This window comes from Budorcas taxicolor, chromosome 16, assembly GCF_023091745.1.
Source record: "Budorcas taxicolor isolate Tak-1 chromosome 16, Takin1.1, whole genome shotgun sequence".
Taxonomy (NCBI): Eukaryota; Metazoa; Chordata; class Mammalia; order Artiodactyla; family Bovidae; genus Budorcas; species Budorcas taxicolor.
The window spans coordinates 50,825,029-50,850,309 of NC_068925.1; the positions used below are offsets into that span (position 1 = coordinate 50,825,029).

A 25,281-nucleotide genomic window follows, 5' to 3' on the forward strand; every position below is an offset into this window, starting at 1 on the left:
CACCTCCTCCAAGGAGCAGCTGCAAGTTTACTCTAACACCCGAGAACCCACGGGGGAGGTCAGCGAGGGTGGGGGCTTGCCATTAGTTTCTGGATCATCCTCAGTGACTCAGGCCCCAGCTCCTGATTTAATGCCACAGATACTCCTAGAGGGGGTTTCTCAGCCGAACAGAACTCGTGTGCACACACTGCGCAGAGAGCAGGGACCGAGGTCGTGGCTGCAGCGGCCGAGAACGTATAAAGTAGACGTCCTGTTAGAAGCTTCGAGCTCATAAATCCCCGCCGTGCGGCCGGCTGGCTTCAGAAGGTGAGAGAAACAACATTAGAAAGCAAGATGAGGGGAGAAAAGGAATGTAGCGTGAAGGCCAGAGAGCAGGGAAGTTGCAGGGGACCGAGGAAACACAGCGCGCTGAGAAATTCAGGCTAATCTTTGCTCGACCGTAAGCAAGAGGCAGGACCCCAGTGCCAGTGACAGAAATGTGCCTCCCTCCCTGGAAAATTGATTTGTCAACAGCCAGCAACTCGTCCAAAGGCATCTCAAGGTTGTTTTTACCAAAAAAAAAAAAAAGTAACTATGAAAACCATACACAACAGCATATATGACCAAGAATTGTTTTTTTGAAAAAAAAAAAAAAAGGGATTCCAACAGTGGTGAGGCTGCTGGCCTCTGGACCTAGGGAGGGTCTGGAAAGGTGGGGTTTGTACCATCCGAGGGAACAGGGGATCCCTGGCTAAGAATTTGTTTGCAAAAAAAAAGATAATAATAATAGCAAAGTTGGTTTAAATCTCCTCTTGTGATCTAAAAACTCCCTCCCACAAACCGGAGAAATGTGAATTTCCTCATTTGGGGTTGAGTCGCCTGCCAAGTGCAAGGAAGGAGCCTTGACCTGACCCTGATGTGGACGACTTTTCCGTTGGGACCCCCCGCTCCAGTCCGTGTGAGTGGCACACTGACCCAGACGGTGGAGCCCGGCGGGTATTCCCAACACCATGGCTTTGAGGGTCCTGCCATGGGGTCTCTTTCTGCTGCAGACTGGCTGCACAGGCAGAAAGACCCCACCCCATCCAGCTTCTGTCATGGGAAGACACCTGCCCTCCAGCCCACCACTCGCATTGGTGGGTTGGCCAACGCCCTTTAAGAGGCAAACCTCACCTTACCCTTCACCTGCCAAGGAGCAGGCACTTCCAAGGAGGGACTGGGCAGTGTGTGGGACTCCCCACTTGCACAGGCCAGGGTCCAGTCCCAGCTGCACACACGCAATGCTGGGCTGCAAGCTGCCATTGCTCAGACCTCAGCTTCCCCTTTCCTTCACCCCCTCCCCACTTTTGTTAGAGGAGAATGATATCATGTTTAGATTGCGGAATTCCATCCCCTAATTGCTTCACTACTGGAAATTTCAGGAGGGTTCTCGTTTTTCGCAGAAATCTCCAGGCGTGAGCACATTTCTGCAGATCTTTCGCCTAATTAACAGCATACTTCACAGAAATAAATAAATAAGGCAAGCACTGACAGATCACGCCAAGAATCCTTCATTAGCTCCACGAGGACGCCTCGATGGTGGGAGAACTCAGGCAAACCTCCACCTGAAAGGTCGTGGGGTGAGGACAGCGGCGGCTCACCTCAGGTCAGCCTGGAGGATAGGGTCCACTCTGCCAGGCTCCGTGGCCCAGCACTCAGGGGGTCCCACCCACGGCTCAGCTGGATTGGCCTCCTGGCCTCTCTCAGGCCTCCTGCTTCCAACCAGACCAGCGTGTCCACATGAAAATGTAGCCTGGGGAGGGGTCAGGCTGCAGGCCAGCAGGTGGGAACCAGGCCAGTGATCTGGGCTCAAGGTGCCTCTGTTCTGAGGGTGTGCAGGCAGTGGGGAGATGTCTCATGGGAGGCCTGGACTTTGGGGAGCCTTCCTGACCTGGAGAGGCAGACACCATAGCACCACACCAGGGGCTCAAAGGAAATTTATCTGCAGCATCAACTCCATACCGAAGGGATGCTGAGCTTGGGGGACAGAAGCAGTGATCCTGGAGTCCATCTGGCTGCCCTGGCAGTGAGACCTCGCAGGGCAAGCACTCTACAGTTTTCCTAAAGACTCCCGCGTTCCTGTGTGTTTCAAGTGTGCCTCGGTTTCCCCAACCTTCCTGCTCCCTAAGAAAAAGGGAACTGGATTTCGTGAACCACGCAGGGCCAGAGGGGTGGACGGCTGCCCAGCCATCCCCGGCCACCAGGACTTTCAGCGGCACCTGTGGCCACTTCTGAGGCCCTCCTGACTCAGGCTAAAGGAAAGTGCCGGCACTGTGCCCAGACCAGTGGGTTTGTGGTCAGGTGCGGAAAGCCTCAGAGCTCCAGAGGTGCGACAGCCCAACACCAGTCAGCCCATGTGTCTGCAGCATCAGATCTCAGGCCTGTGCCCACCTGGAGTCCTGCAAGCTTGGGGCGTCTTGCCTAAGGCCTCCCGCGGGCACCCGGGGAAGACCTGTCACGGGGCCCACTGTGGTCCCTGCTGGGGTTCCAGGAGGTGAATGTGCCCAGGGGAGGATCTTGGTTTCCAGGAGGGACAGGCAAGTGGGCTTTTCACTCAACCTCACCCCTAGAAGTTATGAGTCACTGGCTTCCCAGATGGAACCCTAGGCTCAGGGAGGGTCTCAGCTCGTGGGAGGTGGGTACAGGATTTGGAGGGGTCTCTGAGAGCCCCAAGGCTAAACCACCTGCTCCCTAACAGCCAGCTGGTGAGCTCCAAAGCCCCACCTGGATGGAGACTCAGAAAGGAGCCATCCAGCTCCTGCGTCGGTCCATCCCTCCTCCCTGCCCTCCTCGGAGCCACATTCAGCAAATTGAACCTGACACCTCACAGATCCTCCCAGGCCCTACCCTGTAGCACACGTTCATCCTTGGGCTGAGTGATGAATCCTACTTGGTGAGGCAAAGACCTTCCCTTGCTCGGCTTTAGAACACACTCGGGTTCTGAACACAGCATCTGGCCGAGACACCCCAGGGTCTCCAAGGCTGTGGTGCCACCTGCACAGGTGTGGTTGCACCCAGGCCCACGTGGACTTGCGTCCTAGAGTCAAGAGTGAGTCCCGGGCACCAGCCTGGAGCAGCTGGATGTGCGGGAATGATTTGCGAAGAGATGAGCTAGGAGAGGGGGCCTGGAGGATCAATGGAGACAGACACTAAGCATCTGAAAGCCCCGCCAGCCTGGCAGCAGGAGGAGTGTGGGTCCACCTGGCGCCTCCACCCAGGATCCCACAGGCTTCCTGACTGCAGCTCATAACAGGCACCCAAGAGTTCCCGGCCCAGAGAGGGGCTCCTGCCCTCCCCACAACAGCTGCATCCACCGGGCCCACACTGTGGGTCCCCAGGGAGGCCTGCGACCAGCCCTGTCTGGAAAGTAAGATACTCTCCCGTCTCTCCAGACTGTTTTTTGCAGTGAGCCCCGGGTACCAGCCCCGGCAGACGCGGTCTGGACTCAAATTCTCCAGAGCCAGGGCAGAGCGGACAGAGCCTCCCTAGCTCATATGTCCTGGGCCAGCGGCCTCCACTCTGGGGCCGCACCTCAAATTTCGGCGACAGAACAGCCGCGGAAAGCAGCCCGCTTTATCTGCGGCCTAGCGAGCTCTATACAGCGTGGCCCCTCGCCCCCGGCATTCCACGCCTCCCAGGGGGGCAGATAATCCCACAAAGGGCCTCATGCCAGAGCCCTGCTTGCAAAGTGCTTTCTCCAGCCGCTGAGTGCTTTTGACTCCATCAGCAAGGGGTTCGCAGGAATCTCCTTACTGGGCCCCCGGGTTCAGATCGAATGTCCCTTTGAAAGGGCCAGAGGGGACCCTCTGCCCCTGTTCTTGGGTCTGTATGACACCAGATACAGCCTGTCCTGGCATTTGGAGACCACTGCCTGTCCCACCCCAGAGGGAAGGGCCCCCGACACCCCGGGGCCTGAGGGAGGAGGGAAAGACTGGTCCCCCTGGCCGAGCAGATGCCAAGACTCCCTCTCCTGCAGGGAGCCCACAACCAGCATTCAGATTCACTGCCCCAGTCTCCCTCTCCTCTTGCTCCGTCTACAGGCCTGTGGGACCCAGTGATAGCGCCCTGACAGAGGCTCCCCTCCACCTGCCAAAAGGATGCTCCTCTCTGCTATCGTATCAGCCGCCTGTATCATCCAAGACTGACAGTAGCGTCTGGTTCATGCAGCCATGTCTGTGCACATGGGCACTCTGTATGAGCATATACCTGTGTACATGCATCCACGTGTTGCACACATACACTGCATTGTGCGATGCGCGCAAGTATATGCATGTGTGTGTCAGCTGCATGTACCTGTGTGCGTGTGCATACATGTGCACATGTATGCACACTATGTACGTGCACAGAGCATGTGTCTGTCTACATACACGTTCCTGTGCAGGTATGCACATGTTGCCTGCACACGTATGTGCAAGGCTTACACAGACTGATGACAGCGAAGCCCCAGTACCCCATGGTTACCTGAATGAATTCCCGGGGTGTCCCCATGGGCCACATCAGAGACACGATGTCAGGGGTCAGAGTGTTAGCCCAGGGCGGAGACACTGCTCGCTTTCAGCTTTGGGACCTGCCACTCAGCACACTAAATGCCCTGGAACTAAAGCAAACAGGAGACCCTAAAAGGCAAGGTTGGCTCAGAACTCCAGTGCCCAGAGGGTGCTTGCCCCCTGCCCGGGGCTGATGCTGGAGGGCAGCCCTAGACAGGAGGCTTGCCACCGCCCCGGCTCCCCTCCTCCCAGAACTAGGAGGTGGAGCCCCCAAACCCAGCACAGATATCCCCCTGGGTCCCACAGAGAGCACCCCGGCCTGAGCTACCCCAGACACCCCTCCAGACCTCCTCGTGAAGGTGGCCGGAAGCCTCCTCCCAGGGCCCAGTGACCTGCCCAGGCATCTCGCATTCACTGTCTCTCCACTTATCACAACAGGGTTTGAATGAGATTTTTAATCACTAGGCCCATCCAGAGGCCCCTGGGGGAGACTGTTCAAACCTGCATGGGTGTGCGTATATGCTTGGTCCTTCAGTCGTGCTCGACTCACCTACTCACACACAAATCTGCTTCTGCCAAGTGCAAGAAAATGCCAGAAGCCCAAAGTAGCCACTGACTAAGACAGCCTGGATCCTGCAGAGAAAACAAGGATAATAATACTGTATCCAAGCGTCTGCAGGCCTTCTCCCAGTCTTCACATCCCCCTCCAGCAGGTCGGAGTCTGGTCGCCCCCAGACCCCCTGACACGGGCAACTCTCCTGTCAGTTTCTGCCATGGCCAAGGGTGTCTCCAAGTGAGGATGGGCCACTGTCCCCATGACACAGGTCCAGCTGGCTTAGAGGGGCTCCTGGAGACCACAGGGCGCCACACGCTTTTATCACATTCCCGGACACCCCAACCCCCTTCCTTTTGCCTGGCAGCCCGGAGTCCCGATGGCCAGCCTTCCACCCTGGGTACCAACACACAGCTCACAGTGGCCCCACCTGGTTCCTCTGGTTTGGTCCAAGGTCAGCTAAGTGATGGAGCTGCTCACCCTGTTGTACTTAGGGAGTGAAACACCAAAAGCTGACCCACTGTCTGCAGGCCCAGTGCTGGGAGCAGGATGGATGGGCCCCTGGTACCAATTTCTGGGGTGTTCCCCCATCCCCGCAGCACCCTGGCCTCATGGCCCAGGTCTGACAGCTGGCCCAAGGCCCTGAGGCCTCTGTCTCCAGGGAGGCAGGGTGCAGAGGTTTCAGCTTGTTTCGCTGTCGCAGATTCGGTCAGTGTCAGTTGGGGGCTGCTTTAAGGAAGACAGTTATGTGACTCCGACCCAGCAGTGCCCTTCCTGTGCCCCCTGTGGCCAAGCTGCGCCCACTGCTGGCGACCACCACCCTGGGACAGGAGCCAGCATCGTGGCCATGGTTTCCTGGGAGGCCCATGTCCTGCCGAGTCCACCACAGACTTCACTGAACCAGGGCTTCTCTACCCGCTCCCCACAGCCAATAGGCCCTCCAGGTGAGGCCAAGCTTTGTGCTCTGTCTGGTGGATAAAAAATCAGGGGCTCTTTGTCAGAAAACTCAAGGCGGCGTCCCCCTACGCCTGGCCCTCCCCTCACTTGGCCATGTGGAGTCTATGGGTCAAAGGGGGGTCTCCCAGAGGAGCAGAAAGGCCTTGGGCTTTGGTAATGGGCTTCTCACCTAGCCATGGCCATGGGCCCCTCCTCTTTGAACGAGGCTAGTCTATCAGGATCTGGAGGCAACCTAAAACCCCGGGTAAATGGAGACCTTGGTTCCCTATCCGGGCTGCCGGCCGCAGGGACCAGTGGCACGGCCGAGATGGGCCTGCCCCAAGAGATCTGATAACCAACAGCAGCCTCGGGTGGCTTTATCTAACCTTAGGAAGGTAAGATTAACACCTTCGATGCAGAGAAAGTTAAGACTGGGGGCCCCTTTGCTTTGCAAGTCTGACTCCCAGCCGTGAAACGAGAGCCCCGCCTTGGGCCGGCAATCTGCCCAGGGATTTCTGAGCAATCTTACTTTCCACTGGTTTTTTTTTTAGCCCTTTTGTTCATAACGACACTTAGCCAAATGCATGGCCACCGAAACTACCCCCACCCCCCCGGGGACACACTCCTGCACAAGCATGAGCTTGGTAAACACACATTGGAGCACCATGCATCAAGCATCGAGGCCCAGCCTCCCCATCTCACCCAGCTTATTTATTGTCAGAGACGCTAGTCTCTGCAGGCCCCGGGAAACCGTGAAAAACCTCCCATCGCCCTTGGGTTACTTGTTGCTGCTCTCATTACATTCTCCTGGAAGAAGCCGGGGACCCCGGTTCTCTGCACGGAAACCTATAAAAAGCTCCTGGTCAGAAAGTGCGCTGGGCTGGCTCCAGGCTGCATAGGTTCAGCTGGAGGAGCAGCCGATGGATGCTTTACCAACCACATCAGCGAAGCGGATGGTGTGGACTTTGAGAGGCCGAAGGACAGAACCAAGCAGCCCATCGTGGGGCTTATTTTTAAAGTCACTTAAAATCACTTCCAGTGAAAAATTGATCTGTCTGTGATAGCTTTTCCTCCTGCTAATGTGATAAATAAATAATTAGCCACATCGTCGGGCGGTTTCATTAAAGGAAAGGATGCTGGATGGGCCAAGATAGAGAAGCCGATCAGAAAGACGGAGCCCGGCTGTAAACCCCCCAATGTTTTATGACACCATTTGTATTCTGTCAGTCACAAGCTTTATGTTCAGCCCAAGCTGGGAACTGAATACCCTATTCAGAGAGGTACTCACAGGCGTGTTATTGCAATTTAATATTTTCGCACACAGACACATCATTATCTCGGAACCTGACACTGGCAGCATAATTCTGTAATTTTTCAAGAGGGCCTAATTTTTCTAAATGTGAGCGCAAGGGCCCAGGATTATCTAAACAGCCCTCGCTCCTCTTTGTTTCTTGTGGGGGTTATAAACTGCAGCAAAGTGCTCGCACATCGCCCCTTCGCACATTTGAACTTCTTCCGTCTCTGCTCACACAACAAACAGCTGCGAACGGCTCTGGGCCAGGAGGCCTGGTGGCCACAACCCCCATTTCAGAGGCCTTGGGGAGCTCAGCAGCATCAGGGGACAGTGAAAGTGAGGGGGGTCTTTGCAAAGTACGAGCGGGCAGGAGGTGCCATGCTGCTGATGAGAAAGAACAGCCTGAAGGTGTGTCTCATTTGGACGGCAGATCCAGGCTCACCCAGTGGTGCCCACAGCTGTGTGCACATGCAGCACGCACATGGCCTGGTCCGCACGCTCCCTGGAGACCGTCTCAGCTCACTGCCCAGAGGAAGGGTGCAGGGCAGGGGCCCTGTCTCCCTCGAGTTGCATCGGCTCTGGCCAGCAAAATGCTACCTGGCTTTCAGGCAGTTCAAGAATGCACTGGCTTTTCCAGGAATAAGCTGAGGGTGGTTTGCAAAGAAGACTGGGCTTCCCAGGGAGGTATCGCGGGGTGAGCAGGTGGCAGCAAGATAGAAAGAGGCACCAGGACCCCTTGATCCAACTCTGATGACAGCAGGCATCACGGGGAACAAGGCAGCTACGTCTGAATTTGGGGGCTGGGAATGGCTGTCAGTTCGGCACAGGCCCAAGACACAGATTCCAACATAGTCAGGACCTGATTCACCTGCTTCCCCTGGATGGAGGATGGAAGCACCCTGCAAGGGGAAAATATGAATTCTGAGGATGTGGCCTCACTCTGAACCTTCCAGAGGAAGTGTCACCTGAGGGCAAAACGGTGCCAGCGAGCAACAAGGGCCCCCCTGCTCGGCTGTACCCAGGAGGCAGGACGGATCCCAGGGCTGTCCTGCGGTCAGCGCGCAGGCTCCCAGTGAGCCTGATTCTTGCTCTTTGTTTCTACGTTTTAAGACCAATGTGACCAGGCATCTCTGCAAAAGCCGTTACAGCCCACTGAGCAGACACCAATGTCTAAGCATTTTTAAATGCCTGCTCCTTCCCCTCGGAGACACAGCGAGAAAGAGCAACTTAGATGGGAGCCTGTTATGTGAATCCATATCTGGGTATAGTATTGACCTGCAGCACCTGAACACAGACACGGGATTAAACAGCGTCCCAGGAAATAATTGCTACTCAGCTCCCATCATCCCTGGCTGAGCCGGGCACTTCCCACTTGCACTCAAACACCGGAGGTGCCCTGCCTGCCATCAGTACAGAGAAACGCTGTACAAATCTCAGCTGAGTCACTGGATTCGGAGCCGGGGCGGGGGAGGCTCTCAGGGAAGCAATGACAGAAATGGAGTTATCTTCTCCGCACCCCTCCATCCCTCTCTGTCCCTCTCTCCCTTCTGGCCTTTACAACTTGAAACAGAATAGTTGGTTGGGGGTCCAGCAACTCTCCATCAGCACAGACCCAAGGCCCTGGAGATCCCAGGGCTGGGCGTCTCCCAATGTGCTGAGGTGGGGGCAGCCTGTGGGCTCACTTCTCATCCAAACAGTTCAGACGCAGAGGCCCAGCACCCAGGGCAAGGACCTGCTGGGGCCAGTGAGGACCAAGAGTCTGGTGGGAGTCTGTGGCCCGCACCCCCCAGCCTCGCCACACTGCCCAGAGCACGGTGACGTCACCACATTTTCCTCTGGGGAAGGGGGGGTCCACCCTGGGCAAGCATCCTGCAGCTGCCCAGGGAACTTGGGCACTTCTCAGCATCAAGCACACAGGAGGCCCACAGACAGCAGGCAGAGATGAACCAGCGGATGGAGAGGTGCCGTCAAAACAGACAGAAGACCTGACCCTGTAGGACGTGGGAGGCCTCTGATGAGAAGACAGCCAGCAGACGCCCCCAGCTGTTGAAGCCTCAAAGGTGGAAGTGAGGATGAAAAAGTTTTGGCCTGGCTGGGGGGCCGGGGGGAACTGGAGGGAGGGGCCCAGCTGGACATCAGGGGCCAAAACAGACCCCAGCACCTATGCTACTCAGCTTGAAAATAAAATCATGAACTAAGGACCACGTGGGCTTTATTTTCTGGCTGAGCTGATGGCCAGAACCAAAGCACTGACATGGACACTTTGTCATGGCCCCAAACAGCCCTCAAGGAGGAGGCAGGCAGAGGACCAGCAAAGTATCACTACAAGCAGGCCCAGGAGGTAAAACTGACACTCGGTTCTGTCTACCTGGAGGAAGACATCTGGACTCAGCACCACCAGCCCCCCTGAGGCTCATCTCCCCAAACACTATGCTCCCTTCCAGAACCTTCTGTGCCGTACTCTTTGTAGGCAACCAGGGAGGAGGCAAATACCCACATGTCCACACCCCACAGTCCCTCCACTGAGTCACAACTTTCACTTTCCCAGATGGCCTACCTTTCCTGGCTTCGAAGGTGGGGATCTGATAGTCCTAAGCTGCAGCAGGCATAGGGGTCAGGAGGGGGACACAGCCAGCCCAGAGTCGGCGTGGACGGAGTGCAGATTCTGGGGCCTGAGAACCATGTGCCACCAAACCCGCCCAAGGGCTGACTTTGGGTTGAGGCCCCCATGTGGCCTCAGGAGCAGCATCCAGTGGCCCCTCAGGCACGGCCTTGCTATTTGCACCAAGGATGCAGCTCTGCTATTCTTTCTAAAGTCAGAAAGTAGACAAAGACACTCATTTCTCAACAAACACAGCAGAACCTGAAAAAAGAGCAGACCTCATGCCTGACGACCACCCTGGGCTCATGCAGTCACGGTGACATGGCCTGGTCCCCAGAGCCAGGGGTCTCAGGAGACCCAGCCTGGGTCCTCCTGGCCCACCCTTTTCAGGCACCTCCTTGAGAAACAGGAGGGGGCTTCAGACCCAGAGAGGAGGTGCTAGGTCCCCCTACACATCAAAATTCATTATGGAATATAAAGCTTATATCAAAAAACAAATCTACCTGAATCTATCCAGGGGAGTCAAGAGGCAGAAGCACAGGGAGACAGTTCTTAGTGTGGCCAGAAGGGCCCGAGTATGTTTCTGGAACCTTCCTAGGAAACCCCTGCACCTTCCAGGAACCCCTCTCGCCCCACATCAGGACAGCAGCCCTGGTCTCAGAGCCTCCTGGGCTATTTTCTTCCTGTTAATGCCCCTTGGCACTTCCTAGGACTGGGAAGGCGACACACACACCCCCCCCCCCCCCAGGGGAAGCCCATGGTCCAGAAGCTGGACGATGACAGGAGCACGGAGGTTGAGCCGCTGTATCCTGCCCCTCCCCATCCGCATGCTAGGGAACCAGGGGCTTTGGGGCCTGACTCAAGTCTCCTAAAAGTATCTCAGAATCAGGAGGCAGCAGGTGAGAGGGGCCCTGCACTTTGCCCACATCCCTCCCACAGATGCCTCTGAGCATCTCCAGCCTCACGCCTGTGGGAGCGAGGAGCAAGCCTGCTCTGCCACGTGCCGCAGAGCAGCTCAGGTTGGGCCAGGACTTCCAAGGGCAACATGGATCCCAACGCGTACACACACACACACACATACACATACTCACGCTCGCGCATGTGCGTGTGATCTGGGGCTCACACCCTTACCTGCCCCACACTGGACAGGATGCACACACCATCCTGGAATTGTGTGACCCACTGAGAAGGAGCTCAATTCTCGTGAATTTCCTGACCAAGTTCATTTTGCAGAAGCAGAAAGTGGGTGCTCGGTTAGACTATTTCTCTTTCAGAGATGAGCACGGCAAGGGCTGCTCTCACTTCTCCAGGTTGGAGCTCAGGAACCCTGGGCACGGGATAGGGGGCCTTGCTTCCACGCTTGTAAAGCCTGTTTGTTGGCCCCCTCCTCCTACCTGCGGGGCCTGGAGGGGGAAGCTGGGTATGCTAAGGGTTCTGTAGCATCTTGGGGTGCCCTCTGCCCCGAGACAAATTTCAGATGCGTCTGTGTCAACAATTCCACCTCAAGGGCAGGGTCAGGCTAGAATGAAAAAGGGAGCTGGCACTCATCAGGTTTGTTTAAAGACAGCCTCTGCTGTCTCCACCCTGAAAGATGCGTATTCGGGGTTGGGAATGGCACACTCTTCAGACAGAGAACGTGCATAGGGTAACACGGAGCCTTATTTGGAGGAGATAAAATATTCACCAGGACCTAGCTATGTTTTAAAATGATTATAAATTATTTTAACAGTGAATTTGCAAAGGGTTATAAAAACAGCCATAATATATTTTTTTCCTTAGATTCTAGAATTACCAGTGTGACAGCTAATGCAATAATGATTTGTTTCAAATGCCAGTGTTTAAGCTGTATAAAGCTGATTTTATACATTTTTCCAGTAGGCCGCATTGTAGTTAATGAAATTAAACACACCAATCGCATTTGTCCCCAGGGGACGAGGAACTGAACACACCACTGGTTTATTTTTTTATTAAAATAAATTGCAGCCGGCAAGATGGACTAATTGCATACAGAATTGAAAAAGAAACATTCCATTGATATAATTAAGCCAATTTTCATGGACAGAAATAGTTATAGTGGATATAAAATAAGCAAAGCCTTCACCAGAATCTGACTTTCTTCCCTTTTTTTTTTTTCACAGAATGTTAACTATTAAACAAATATGTATCTCAGGCCGGCACACTCCTATCGGCAGCCCCAGGGCATTGTTCCTCGGAGTCCAGAGAGAGGCCACAGCCTGGCCAGAGCACCTCCAGACCGAGGAGGACTGGCTGGGGAAACCCAGAGACAAGAGAGTGGTCAGAGCCAAAGAGGCCACCCAGGAATGCCCTGGGAGCCCCGAGAGCTCAGGAGCACTGGCCAGCCTGGAATGGCCACTGTGGCCCTGGCTGGAGCCTGTGAAGTGCCCAGATTTGAGGAACAGCGGCTGATTCCCGGCTGGACCTGCAACTGCAGCCGCCAGCCCTGTGGGTCAGTCCGGTCCACGACCACAGCTCCTCCTCTTCCCCACTGCCTGGGGGAGGGGCAGGATTACGTCCCTCCAGATTTGAGGTGAGAGTGGGGGTAGGAAGGTGAGCCAGCAGGTCCAACACCCCCTGCGTGGCTCAGGCAAAAGGCAATAACTGGGGGGCAGACAAGACCAAGCCCTGGTCAACGTTCCAGCTTTCTTGCACCTGTCCTGGGCAAAGGACTCCCAGAGCCAAGGCTAAAGACACCCAGACAAGGCCTCTGCCCAGCCCGAGTAGGGAGAGCAAAGTGGAAGAGTCCAGTCCTGGGTAGGGAAAGAATCCAGTCTGAAAGAGGCTGAAAGTAGCCAGTTGCATTCACAAGCTGTATGCACATGGATGTCTTCTCTGCTTTTTACAAATAGACCTGTTACAAGCTGACCACTGGCCCTGGGAAAATTCTTAAAACCTGATACATTTGAAAAAAAAAAAAATCCTTGGAATTAACTGCAGCCGGCAGTGCCCTGGTGGGGGGCAGGGTAGTAAACAGAAAACCCTGGAGGGCTTTACTAAAGTGACATTCAGTTTCACCATTAACTTGCTGTGTGACCTTGTCAGCTTATTTGACCTCTCTGTGCCCTGGGTTTCTTACCCAGAAAAATGGTGCCAGCTCACCATATCCTTCTCAGGGTCAGTGAAAGGGGGTGAGTGAAGTCTCCCAAGTGGACCATGAGCACCTCTACAGGCCCGTCTCCCCGCGGCTGCGGCGGTGACAGAAATCTAGGCAGCGGCTCAGGCTGCAGCCTGCTCTGCTCAGGGGTCTCCCTGCAGGTGCGCGCGGAAGCGCACAGCCCCAGCGCCAAGTTCGGCGGAAAGCAGACATCGCTCCTGGAAAGCCGACATCGCTCTTGGAAAGCCGAACCTCCACCCTCACCTCGGTTTTCCCGCACCCGTCCAACTGAGACCTAGTCTTCCGGGCGCGCTCCCACGTATCTCGGGTCCCAGATCCGCGAAGCGACTTGGGACCGCACACGGTCTGCAGCCCGCGGAGTCTGGGCGAGGGTCAGCAGTCGGGGCGGGGGATGGGGAGGGTTGCGGAGGCCGCCCTTCTCTGTCCAGGAAATCCAGGGAGGCTGAGAACCCTGGGGCCAGACTGCGGCCGCGGAAGAGGAGGGCTGGGCTGAGACCAGGGGCGCTCGGGCGTACGGAGCCACCGCCACCGACCTCGGGCGCGTGTAGACGCGGGCCCCGCAACGCCCGCCGTAGTTGCAGCGACTTTATGCGCGGAGAACCCCAAGCCGCGGTGACTATCGGCTCAGCCCCGGGTCCTCAGGCCCCGCGCCCCCGCCCGCGCCGTCTGGAGCCCGGGACAGCCGGAGTCCGCGCCCGCGGCGAGGCCTGACTGGTTCCCTTGGCCTCCAGAAGTTTCTCTGCCGCGCGGGGACGGTGCCCCAGCAGTTCCTTGTCCTCCCGCACCAGCTACGTGAGCTGCAGCATCCAAGACTTGTTACACGGGTTTGATTCAAAACCTGATAAATTGTATTTAACGCTATTTGAAATTTTTAAACGAAATTATTCACAAGATTTTTAATCCTGGATAATTTTTGTTGAAACTCTAATTATATGGCACCTTAATTACTAGCCCAGCCCCCAAGGATCCCTAATTGCCTCCTAATTGAATAAAACAGGGGGTTAATCGCACCCACGGAGGCCCAGCAAGCTGGCAAGCCTCCCCAAAGGGGCTCCTTGATGGGACGCCCGGGCTGGCCCCGCCACCCGCACCAGGCCTCTCAACAGAATCGCCAGACTGGGTCCCCTGTCCCGCACTCTGCCCAGAGGGGAGCTGCCTGGTGAACTGGGGCCGTTGGAGGGTGGGGGAGGCTCAGCCCGCACCTGCTCCAGGCCAGCGGCTGAGAGGAAAAGCCGACAGCCCTGAGCAGCCTGAGGTGATGGGGCTCAGTGGTCCTGAGCAGCCCCTGGGCCCAGCGGCTCCCCTTCCCCCAGGTAGCCCCAGGCTGAGGTCATGCCATGAACCCGCATCTCCCCTCCCGCAGGCCTCGTTGCCCTGGCACATCCGAGGGGCCCCTGGCCAGCCAGAGGCTGAGGGCCATCTGCGCACCGCCGCGGGGCACCTGGCCTTGGCCGCCAGCCCTGCACCCCGCCCCTCCACCACGGCCTCCGCATTTTCGTCCGAAGCGGGGAGAGCCGCCAGACTCCCGTTGGACATTTCCTGGCGCTGCTGCCCTACCAGACGTCCAGATGGGAGGCTGCTGTCCCAGCTCCTGGAAGAGGACTGGTGGAAGGGGCAGGATTCCCCCAGGGTGGGAGAAGGGCTGGGCCCAGCAAGTCGGGAGCCTGGTCTGTTTCTGCTGGGGAGAAAGAACCGGCTGGGAGCTCAGCCTGCAGCCAGTCTCCCCAACCCTGTCACATAGACTTTTCCAAGGAGGTAGCAGGGGTAGCAGCCCCCACCTCCCCCCCAACCCCCATCCCAGAGGCTAGGTGGTAGCTGGCAGCTGCGAACGGTAACTTCCCAGGTCTGAAATACACCGTATCTAGGACTCTGGGGTCTGTTGCTTCCATGGGGATCAGGCCTCACGGGTGATCTCATGGGGGCCCTGGCTGGACACAGTTTTGGGGGCACATCCTCCCTCACACAGCGTCCCCCAGCTGTGATGTGAAGAGGTCAGGAGGGCACGATGGCTGTGCTGACCTGCCCACCTGGCTCCCAACAGCGCCAGAAACACAAAGCTTTTGTGTGCCATTTCATTTTTAAATACAGGGCAGGGACGCCTGATTTCCCACTGGCCAGTCAAGCCCCACCGAGTGTGAGGGGACCCTGCCAGATCTGTCCTCACCCAGATCAGCCTTCCCAGGCAGTTTGAGACAGAGGGCTTCCAGCAGCTGATCCATAGCCCCGGTCTGAGAGCCCTAGTGGCCTCTGCCCCTGCAACTCAGAGCCCCCAGTAAGGGCTCCAAAGGTGCTACCAGCTCACCCAACACAGACTCAGCAGGAGAGAGCCCCTGGAAAGGGGTCCTGGGGACACACAAATGAAGTTAGAGCCCCAGATACACCGTCTGGAGCAGTCCCCAAGCTCTGAATCAGGGGATCACAACATCCCACCACCACCGCAACCTGGCTGTCCTTCCACGCCTGGCACATGACTGCAGGCACAGCCCAGTGCAGCACACTGGCCCTGTAACCACGACCTCTTTCCCCTCCCCCAGCCCCGGACCCTGGCGGGATGTAGCTTGGAGGCAGAGGTTCCGTTGGTGGCACCAGGACTGCCCCGCTGCCCTGGGGATTCAGGTAATGGAGTCAGGCCCCAGGGATGTCCACATCTGGCAAAAATATTGTCCAAAGAAATAAAATTTCCCGGTGGACGCAGTGCTTTGTGTCCAGCAGGCAGTGAGGTCCCCGTGCCTGCCTGAACCCTCTTCTTGGGGAGGGCTGGGGGCACTGTCCTAGCTGTGCGACCCAGGCAGGAGGACTTCCCAGAGCTCGCTGGGATCTGGGTCTGACAGACCTGCCTGGAGCTGCGTTTTCCTCCATAAGGACTCCCAGGAAAGGGAACTCTGTGCTCTGCCCTCCCCTTGAGTCCAGTTCTCCCGCCGCCACTGAGCCAGGCTGTAGGTCGATGCCAGGCATCCATTCTAGGCCACGAGCAGAGCCAGGCCGGGAATCTTCCCCACCTGTCTGGGCTGGAGCACACAGAGAGCTGTGGGCCAGACCGGCGGGTGGGGGACGCTCGGAACTTTCCGCGGCCGCGCCGAGCTCAGGGAGCCGGCCTCTCGCTTGCAGCGAAGGGCGGGCGAGAATTCGGCCGCCTTCCACTTTCTCACTCCACCTTCGGGCCGTTCCTCAGGGAGTCTGACCCGGGCGGCCTGCCGCCGGGGAGCCGAGTCACTGAGAAGATTCGCGGTGTACAAACAGACCCCGATATACACACGAACACGCACACTCCACGCGTCTGCCGGCGGACAGGTAACACACACACAGTCCAGCCGCACCAGCCACTAAACACAGGGCCTCTTTCGCACCAAGAGGGGCCAGAGGTCACAGAAGGCCAGGGAGGCCGAGGCCAGGAGCACTTGGCACAGGAGACTGGAAACGGGCGCTTCAGCGAGGGGCCCAGCGGCCGCGGGCGGGTCCAGGGGCGTCCTGTGGAGGCTGGAAGTTGCTTTTCCCCCGCGGGCCCGACGCGCGGCCTACAACTGGGCGTGGAGCGGGGGCTGTCGGGTCGAGCTAGCCGACCACCGAACCGAGAGGGTAGAACTTCTTCGGAAAACTGCCGTGAGTTTCGCGCCCCCTGGGCTCATGCTTGGGGGCTCGGCCCTGGGCGCTGCGAGGCCCGGCCGGGCAGGGTCTGGCCCAGGAGGAGCGGACTGATCGGCCTGGTGGTCCCGCAGGGATTCCCAAGGGGAACGGGTCCCTCAGGGATTCCCAAGGGGGAGCGAGTGGGCGGGCGGCCGGGGAGGAGGGGGCGGCGAGAGGTGGAGGCGCCGAGAACGCTCCCGGCGACGCTCGCCGCTTCGCTGCAGCCGGGCCGCGGCCGGGCTTCGGGAGCCGCGCTCGCCGGGCCGCGGCGCCGCTGACCCCACCTGCCTGCCTCTCGGGCCGCAGCCCCGGACCGGTGGGCCTGGCAGTGAATGGCGCCAGCAACAGGGGCGCGGAGGGTGCGCGGGCGGCCCTAGGCGCCGCGGCGGGCTGCGGGGCGGGCGGTGAGCGCACCCGGCCGGCGGCGGCGAGGACCGGGACGGCGGCGGGCTGTGCGCGCGGAGCCCGGGGCTCGGCCCGAGACGGAGCGAAAGAGAAAGTAAGACCGGGGACCCGGCAGTCTCGCCGGGGGCAGCTCAGCCCCCGCCGGGCCTCCGGGCTGTGCCAGGCGAGCGGTAGCGGGAGGGTCCGAGCGGGGCCGAGATCGGGGTGGCGGCGGGGAGGAAGGCGGCCCGGTGGGGACCCTCCTGCCGGGGGCAACGGCGCCGGGGCGGCCGCGCGGGCAGCCGGAGTCGCAGAGAAGCGCCCGCCGCCGCACGGGGCACCAGTTGGGAATAAACTTCACGACCACAGTTCCAAGCCCAGGGAAACATCTCCATTTTGCTCTCCCAGTGGCTGTGGCTATCCTGCCGACAACACCCCTGCCTTTGCGCCCGCGGAGCCGGGTGGGCGCCGGCCCGCGCCCCCTCCTCCGCCCCCTCCCCGGCTCGGGGTCTCCCTCCTCTGCGCCCGGCTGGCGGACGCCAAAGGCGGTGCTCTAGCGCCCACTATTTCAAAAGCCCGGAATATGATTTGACCAGGACTGAGAGCCACTCGGAGAGAGAGGGAGAGAGCGAGCGAGGAGGAAAAAGTTGTTCTCCCCTTTCGTCAACTTTTCACTAACTTTCGCTTTTCGCTCCCCTCCACCCCCAGCCCTCCCCCTCCGCCCCCCTCCCCGGCCCCCACCGCGCGCCTCGGGTTCCCGGGCCCGAGCGCCTGACACTGGGGGCGGGGGGGGGAGGGGGTTCGGCGAGGAGGGGGCCGGCGCCTTCGGGGAGCGCGCGGGCCCGGGCGCCCCGAGCCTCCGCGCCGAGCCCGGCCGCCCTGGAGCGCGGGAGGCGGAGCAGCCCCCGGGCCGCGCGGCCGATCCGGGGGCCGAGAGCCCGAGGCGCGCCGGCCGCGCCCCGACGCGCACCCCTGGCCCGGACGCCCCGGCCCGCGGCCCGGGCCCGGCGGCGCGGCGCGGCCGAGCGCGGGAGACTTACTTTTGGCTAGCTTCCTCGCCCTCGCCTTGGATCGCATGGTGTCGGCTCGCGGAACCTCTCTCCTCCTCCTTGAGTCCAGAAGCAGCTACACACTATCTTCATCTCCCCAGCATTGTCAGTTTGGACACCTTCGCACATGCGCACAGAGCACTCAATCTGACACCCCTCGCCGGGGCCAAAAAAACTTTGCAATGTATTCATCGTCCTCATCGTCTCGCCGCCGCCGCCGCCGCCTCCTCGGCGCGGGATTGGGGGGCTCTCCTCGGCTTTCCCGGTCTTCACCTCACTTATCTCTCACCCCCCCCCCGCCCCCTCCCTCCCTCCCCCCCCCTTTTCCGCGCAGCTAGGAACTGGCCCTTTAAGAAAACATTCCGTACTCTGCGCTCCCGCCCGGGGCCCGCACCCCGGACACTTTAAAAAGACCCAGGTGGCCCCGGAGGCGAGGTGACTCCCCCCCCCCTCCCCTGCGTCGCGTCGCGCGGCTGCTCCCGCCCCAGCTGGGCCGAAGATGGAGTGGCGGCGGCGTTTGTCCTCAAGACTTCCTTGGATCTGGGGGCAAACGCGCCAACAGTTCGGACGCGGGTCTGGCTGGTTTTGCTTCGTTTTATTGCATTTTATTACTAATTAAAAAGCTTCGCGTTCACCGTCGTCCCAGCCCGCTTTCCTCCTGGCTCTCCCCTCCGCCCCTGCCCCTGGCTCGCGATCTCCAGAACCCGGCTCCTCCGAAGCCCCTTTCGGGCCCCGCCGCCCACCTCGGGCCTCCCCGGCCCCCGCCCCCTCCCCTTCGCCCCCACCCCACCGCTCTAGCTTCGGGCTTCGCGGCTCAAAAACAACAGCGGTAGCGCCGCCAGCTCCGCGCTCAGCCACTGCCCGGGCCGGCGGGCGGGACTCGGACCCGCTGCCCTCGGTCTCGCGCAGAGCTGCGGGGAGCAGCGCGCGGGGCACTGGGAGGTGGCGTCCGGGCTGCCGTCCCAAAGCCCGGCGCCCCGCTCCTCGCCTTCCTCGGGCAGGCCCGCGCTCTCCTGCCTCCGCGGTCCCAGGTGAGTACCCAGCGGCGCGAGCGCCCAAGCTGGGCCACCTCGAGCGACCGGAGCCTCTGGGGACAGGTCCCCCTCGCCTCTCGCGGCCCAGGTGCGTCTCGGGCTGGAGAGCGGGCGGAGGAGCAGGTGCCGGAGTGCGGGTGGGAGCCAACTGGGTGAGTGTTTCTTCTGCCCCGCAGCCCTCAAATTCGGAGGTGCGGCAACGAAGGGGCAAGGCTGGGCGCAGGCCGGGTGTCCGGGCCCAGGGCCCTGGTGGGGACGGTGAGAATTGCCCTGTCGAGCATGTTTGGGATTCAAGAATGAATTGGAAGCAAACGGAAGAGCTGACATCCCCGCGCCCTTTCAAGAACCGGGGTTCCGCCAGTCTCCGGGACTTGGAGCTGCCCGCAGAGTCAGCCTGAGCCGGAGAGGGGTGCTGGGCAGCGGTGCCGGGTCTCTGTTTCTCCGAGGGGGTCCGGGCGCGCCCCTCCCCTTTGTTGTGCAGTGAGACCAGTGGGGCCTCCTCTGGGATCTACATTCGGAGCCCCATGCCCTTGCCATAACGAACGTGAACTGGCAGTGTCCAAGGAGCTAACCCGAGACCCCAGAGTCCTAGCAGAGGCACCCTGATGGTGAAGGGTGCATGGCCCACGCTACCCCAGAGGAGAAGCCCGAAGAAGCCCCGCTTGTCAAAAGCCAGCGGCAGTGTGCTGGGCCTTCCGCCCTGGCCTCTCTGTAGTCCGAATTGCTTCCCTGCCAGGATCCCAACCCTGACAGAGCCCATACTGCTGGAGGGTGTCCAGTCTGGAGCCCCTCACCGCCCTGGATGCAGAAGGCACTCTCCCCGGCTCTGGTGCCCACCGACTGCCACCTCCACTGTTTCCAGCCCTCGGTGAGTGTTGCCCGTGGTGGCAGCGCGGAATTTACCTGCAGCTCAGTCTCATGGCCCACCCGCCTTTCGGCTGCCTGTCCCCCACCCCCAGCCCTCTCCCTCGTCCTGTCCCAAACCCTGACCATCTTTCCTAGGGAACTGGGCAAAGAACCGCTGGGATCAGAAGGCTGCTGGGCCTTGCTACTGGCCCCTCAGGGGCTTGCAGGGGAGTTCGCACTTGCAGGGGGAGTAGGCCATGGCTGCAGGTCCTAGTGGGCTCAGACCTTCCCTCTGCCCAGAGTGTGTGAGGGGAAGAGTCGCTGGGAGAGGGAGGAAGGTGGCTGGAGTCCTTCATTTGGAACTGTCTGCCCCACCCAACCACCACAGGCTCTAGCCGGAGCAGAACAGGGCTGGGCGCTGGCCAGAGAAAACACAAGGTCACCCTCATACCTCCGCACCCCATATTCTCCCAGCTCCTTTAGGCCAGGGGTGCTACAGTGGCTCCTGTGAAGCACCCCCACCTGCTGTGAGGGTCCCTTCCCCACCCTGATCCCCAGCTTTGCACTGTTTCTCTCACCCTGAAGGCACGGCAGGACCTGAGGTCAGGAAGGCCCAGCTTCCTTCTGGGGGTGCTCCAGCTCACTCAGGACCTCTCCATGCTCCCTCCCTCAGCTCAGGAGGTGATTAAAATTGTGGAGCACCCTTCAGACTCTGGGATCACACCCTGGCCAGCCAGCTGGCCAGCCAGCCTGCCAGCCCGGGGAAGGAGGGTAGGTGTCCTGCAGAGAGAGCCGAGCCGTTTGGTGCCCTTGTCTCTTTCGTGTGGTCCCCCAGGGCCCTGGAGGGTCGAGAGGGGCTCAGCTCAGAGCCTGCCTGGGGAGAGGTAAGCTAGCGATCAGGGATGGCCAGGAAGGCAGCTGAGGTACTGACACCCCCCCAGGGCACTCTCTCAAATTAGCCTTGTCAACTAGAGAAGCACCGGCAGGCCGTCCCCAAGGCCATGGCCTGGCCTGGCCAGGCCCTGCCCCCGCGTGGTGAGACTTAGACCCGACCAAGAGCAAGCAGGTCCGGCTTCACGGAGAGTACTGGAGAGTGAAAGGGTGGAACAGAGAAAATCAGAGACAGGTCCTCCGGCAGCCAGCTCCATGTCCTGCCCCCCTTCCCCGCCACTAACCCCTCCCTGCTGACATTAGGAGTCTTGGGGAAACAAGCCGGGCCAGTGGAGGCAGAAGATGGGCAGTTTTTATTTCGATGGTACTAAAAGGTTGAAAGGCCATTTTTCAAAGTGAGCTAAGCTTTGGGGATTCTCATGACTGGTGCAGGGACTTGGGGACCCCGCGCTGGGGTTGGGGGTACAGAAATGCCACCCATCCCCGTCCCTGGTGCCCTCCTCAGGGGCACTTCCAGCTCTGTCAGACCGTCTGAGGGCGGATGGGGTGTGGGCAGCCGTGTGCTCTACACCCTATGAAGTTTGGGAACAGACTTCAACCCTGGGGTCTAGGACATGGGAGAGGGACTTTTACCAGCAGCTTCTGCCACAGTCTAGAATCCTGCTTCAACCCAGAGCTCAGCCCACTCCCAGCCTTCCCAGCAAGAGAGGAAGTGTGGTTGGAGACCCAAGACCAGATGAACTCCTTTGGGAAAAGGCTGGGTTTGGGAAGGAGCAAGTGAAGTTAGTACGGCAGGGCTGTCAGAAGCCTCTGTGGGCCTGGGGCTCCCAAGAAACCCAGACTAAGGCGTCATGCACTCCCAGGGGCCACACTGCGGGGCTAGAGGGTCCCTTTGCTCGGCCAGGAAGGGGCCCCATGCCCACTTGTGGAGGCCTGGTCTCTGGAGAGGAGGTCCGTATGGCGAGGTTTGTGTGCCTGGAGGTGCAGGGTCAGAGATGCCCAGCTGCCCATTCGAGGTCTTCAGGCCCAGAGAGCCCCTCTGCTGAGTGCGGCTGGGAGGTGGGAATGGGCAGCCTACGAACCAGAGGCAGTGACCCTGCTAGGTTCCCCTCTGTGCTCGCTGAACTTGACCACTGGCTTCAGGTACTTAGTCTCCCGGCTCCATCAGATTCCAGGTCAAGTTTTGTTCACCCTCAGATTCTTGCTCTGAAAAACAGTAGCTGGGGAAATAAAAGCAAGCTCCATTAGTTTATAAGCAGGGGCTCCTCGCCGAGTTCCAGAACTGCCCCAGAAGGGGGTCCAGACCGCCAGCCTTGCCCCACCCCCAAATTTGGGCCAAGCGTCCAGCTGAGACAGAGGTCTCCCTCTCTGGGCACATTCTGCCCAGAATGGGGATGGCTCCTATTTGAGCAGCAGCAGGAGGAAGACCACGAGGGACACTTAGGGACAAGCAGTATGGTTCCCAACTACACAGAGAAGAAAGCAGAGATGGTCTCGGAGCCCAGCAGGGGACCCTTCGGGGACTGAATGCCTTCCAGCCTGGGGTGATCAGGGTTTGGTTCAGCAAGAGGGTGGGGGACACAGACAACGCACAGAGCCCTTTCTTCCCCAGCCGGACCTCCACACCGGCCTGTCATGGGTGCTGCCCCAGCACTGCGCCTCACCTGGAACCACAGGCACCTCCCTGGACCCTGGGGCTGATATTTCAGGCCCCTGTTTGACCCTCTTCCTACCCCAGACCAAGACGCACTTGCTGTGACCCAGGCAAGGTTACAGGACAAAAGGACACAGGTCCTGATTTCTGGCCCAACGAGTTCGGATGCCATGTGCCAAAGCCTTCCCTCTGCAGCTCAGAGCAGATGCCTCCTGGCCGGGCACCCACACCAACTCCTGGCTTCTAGAGTGGGTTGCAGAGAGGGTCCGGACGCTTCCAACCAAGACTTCCCGGGAATGTGAACCATGCAGCAGATGCCGAACAAACCCCAGATGTTCGGAACCGGGGCAGGGGGACGCTGTCTTCTGTACACGGGCTGCCTCCTGGGAGGGCCTGCTGATTCTTCTGCCTGGTCCTGGAGTCCTGGCCTGGGCACCACTGCTCAGGAACACAGGTGCCTGGGAATCGCAGCTGGGGACTGCCCAGGCTTCGGGAGGAGGCATTTAACTGGGACTTTCGTTTTCTTCTTTCTTTCTTTTTTCTTTTTTAAGAGATTGAGGCTGTGGGCTTGACCTCCCTCCTTTGAGCCATGTGGGAGATGGCTCCGGAATGCCGGCCCAAACTGGCGGCCTAGGAAGCGCAGGAGGCGCCCGGGGACTCCTTCCCCGCGGCGCGCCAAGCGGGCCGAACTCCGCGGCTGAGTCGCGCGGCTCCACTCACCGCGCGCGGGCTTGGGCTCGGGCCTCGGAGAGCGATAAACGGAATCGGTTTCCCACGGTCTCTCCGTTCATCCCGGGGCCTTTCAAAAGCCGCTCACGAATTCCGTCGTCCAGTTTACGCGGATTCTGAGCCTCGCGTTCACCCCGCGCCACCTGGAAAGGGGACCCTCGCACCGTCCGCATCCCCGGGCCGCCCGCCCGAGCACACGGGGAGCAACTTCGTTCCCCTGAGAGCCCTGGCCCCGCGGCGCGGGCAGAGCTCCGCCCGGCAAAGGTGGCACTGTGGTCGCTCCGGAACGCTACCCGCGTGGACGCGGCCGCCACCTTCTGCTCTCGCTTCTGGCTGCGCGCGGGCAGAGCCCTGGAAACAACGAAAACGGCGAGCAGCGTTGCTTTCCGGATGTCGGAGTCCCGGAAGCCTCTGGGTGCCAGTCGGTCCTCCGCGTCCCCAGACGCCCCAGAGCCGAGCTCACCGCCTGGCCGCCGGTACCGGAACAGACTCCCCCAGCCGGCTTGCCGGCAATCCACGCCTCAGTTTGCAAAGCCCTCTCCTCCGGACCTTGGTCCCTGGCCCTCCCACCCCGACCCCGTTAGTTTGGAAACCAAATTTCTCCTTTGGTCCCGCTGCAGACGTGACCCCGGAGGAGGAGCTGCGGGGAGATGCTTCTTCGAGCCTCAGTTTCCCCACCTGTGCAACGGGGTCATATGTTCCTGCGCCCTTCCCGGGGTTGATGTGGGATTGGCGGGGAGAGAGGACCTGGAAAACGCCCGACGGGGCCCAGTTCTGCCCACCTTTTGGGGCCAGGTTTGCGCCGGTGGGGTTCAGCTGTCGTGCACAGACTAGAAGGGGCCCAGGTTGCTCCTAGCGATCGCCGCCCTCGCCCATCTCCTCCATCTCCCCCCGCCGCCCTCACCCCTGAACTCTCCTCTCCGCGGGCGCAATGGTGGAGGTGTGAGGGTCCCGCTTGGCGCCTAGGCGTCTCCGCTCAGCCTCTGGCCGGGTTGTTGCTCGCCCTGGGCGGTTCTCTCAGGTTCCTTTGAGGCCCCGGGTGCATAAAGATTTTAAGGCAACAGGCTTCTACTCTCGGGGTGGTACCACTGGCCACCCCAGATCTCGCAAAGGGTGGGTAATGGGACTGCCCCAGGAGGGGACAGGATTCCAGCTGAGCTCCTAGAAAGGAATTTACCGCCCCCCCACCCCGGGCCCCATATGCCGCGGTGGGGAGGGGGGGGGCGGGTGGCGAGCGTGTCTGGGAGGGGCACTGGGGCGTGACCTTGGGTTTAAAGATCAGCCTGGGGACTTCCTTGGTGGTCCAGTAGCTAAGAGTCTGCCTAGCAAAGCAGGGGCGCAGAGCCGATCCCTGGTCAGTGAGCTAAGATCCCACATGCCAAGATGCAGGGCCAAAAGATTAAAATTAAAGAAAAAAATATCAGCCTTAAACTATGAAGCTGAGCTGTAAGGGAGAGAATTGAGGGACTAAATGCCTTCATTCAGGGGAGGGGCATGGCCTGCTCAAAATGTCCTGGCTGCTCACTGCTTCTGGACAAGACCATTGGAGGGTAAGCGGTGGGTAATCGGGTGGCCAGGGGGGACCAAATGGACACACTCTCCCCAGGTCCCTTTTACCTGCTACTAAACCAGTCATTGCAGGAAGCTCTCTTGAACAAGCAAGAAAACAGAAGAGCCCAGGACCGCCCCAGGCAGGGGAAAAAATTACCCCTCGTGCTGCCTGACCCGAAGCTGATGGAATCGGTCGAGGATTCCTGTCCCCTGGGGCAGAGCCGCCTGCTTCTGCCTCAGGCACCAAGAGCCCACTACCGTGGGGCTGCAGGGAGGGAGCAGGCACTCGCAGCTCTTGGCTCCGCTGCCCCTGCCAGGACTTCTCCACCTCCCAGGCAGTGGGGCTCCCTCCCCCTCTGCCCTCGCACATCTGCAGGAGGTTCCCTGGTGAAGAAAGGACCAGTGGTGGCCAGAATGGCAGGTCAGGGGACCTCACTGAGGACTGAGGGACTAGGGTGCAGCCCCTCACTCACGGGAGTCCCCCCACCCCCACCAT

At 59.8% G+C, this 25,281-nt stretch overlaps 1 protein-coding gene across 1 annotated transcript in view; it reads right to left on the minus strand.

Annotated features, from left to right (window-relative positions):
- PRDM16 (PR/SET domain 16) overlaps window positions 1-18,172 on the minus strand; it is a 334,085-nt gene extending 315,913 nt beyond the window's left edge. Inside the window, exon 1 of the mRNA XM_052653611.1 lies at window positions 18,072-18,172. Coding sequence (XP_052509571.1) covers window positions 18,072-18,108 — 37 coding nt within the window. The 5' untranslated portion in view covers window positions 18,109-18,172. The remainder of the gene's footprint in view (window positions 1-18,071) is intronic.
- Window positions 18,173-25,281: the final 7,109 nt, after the last annotated feature.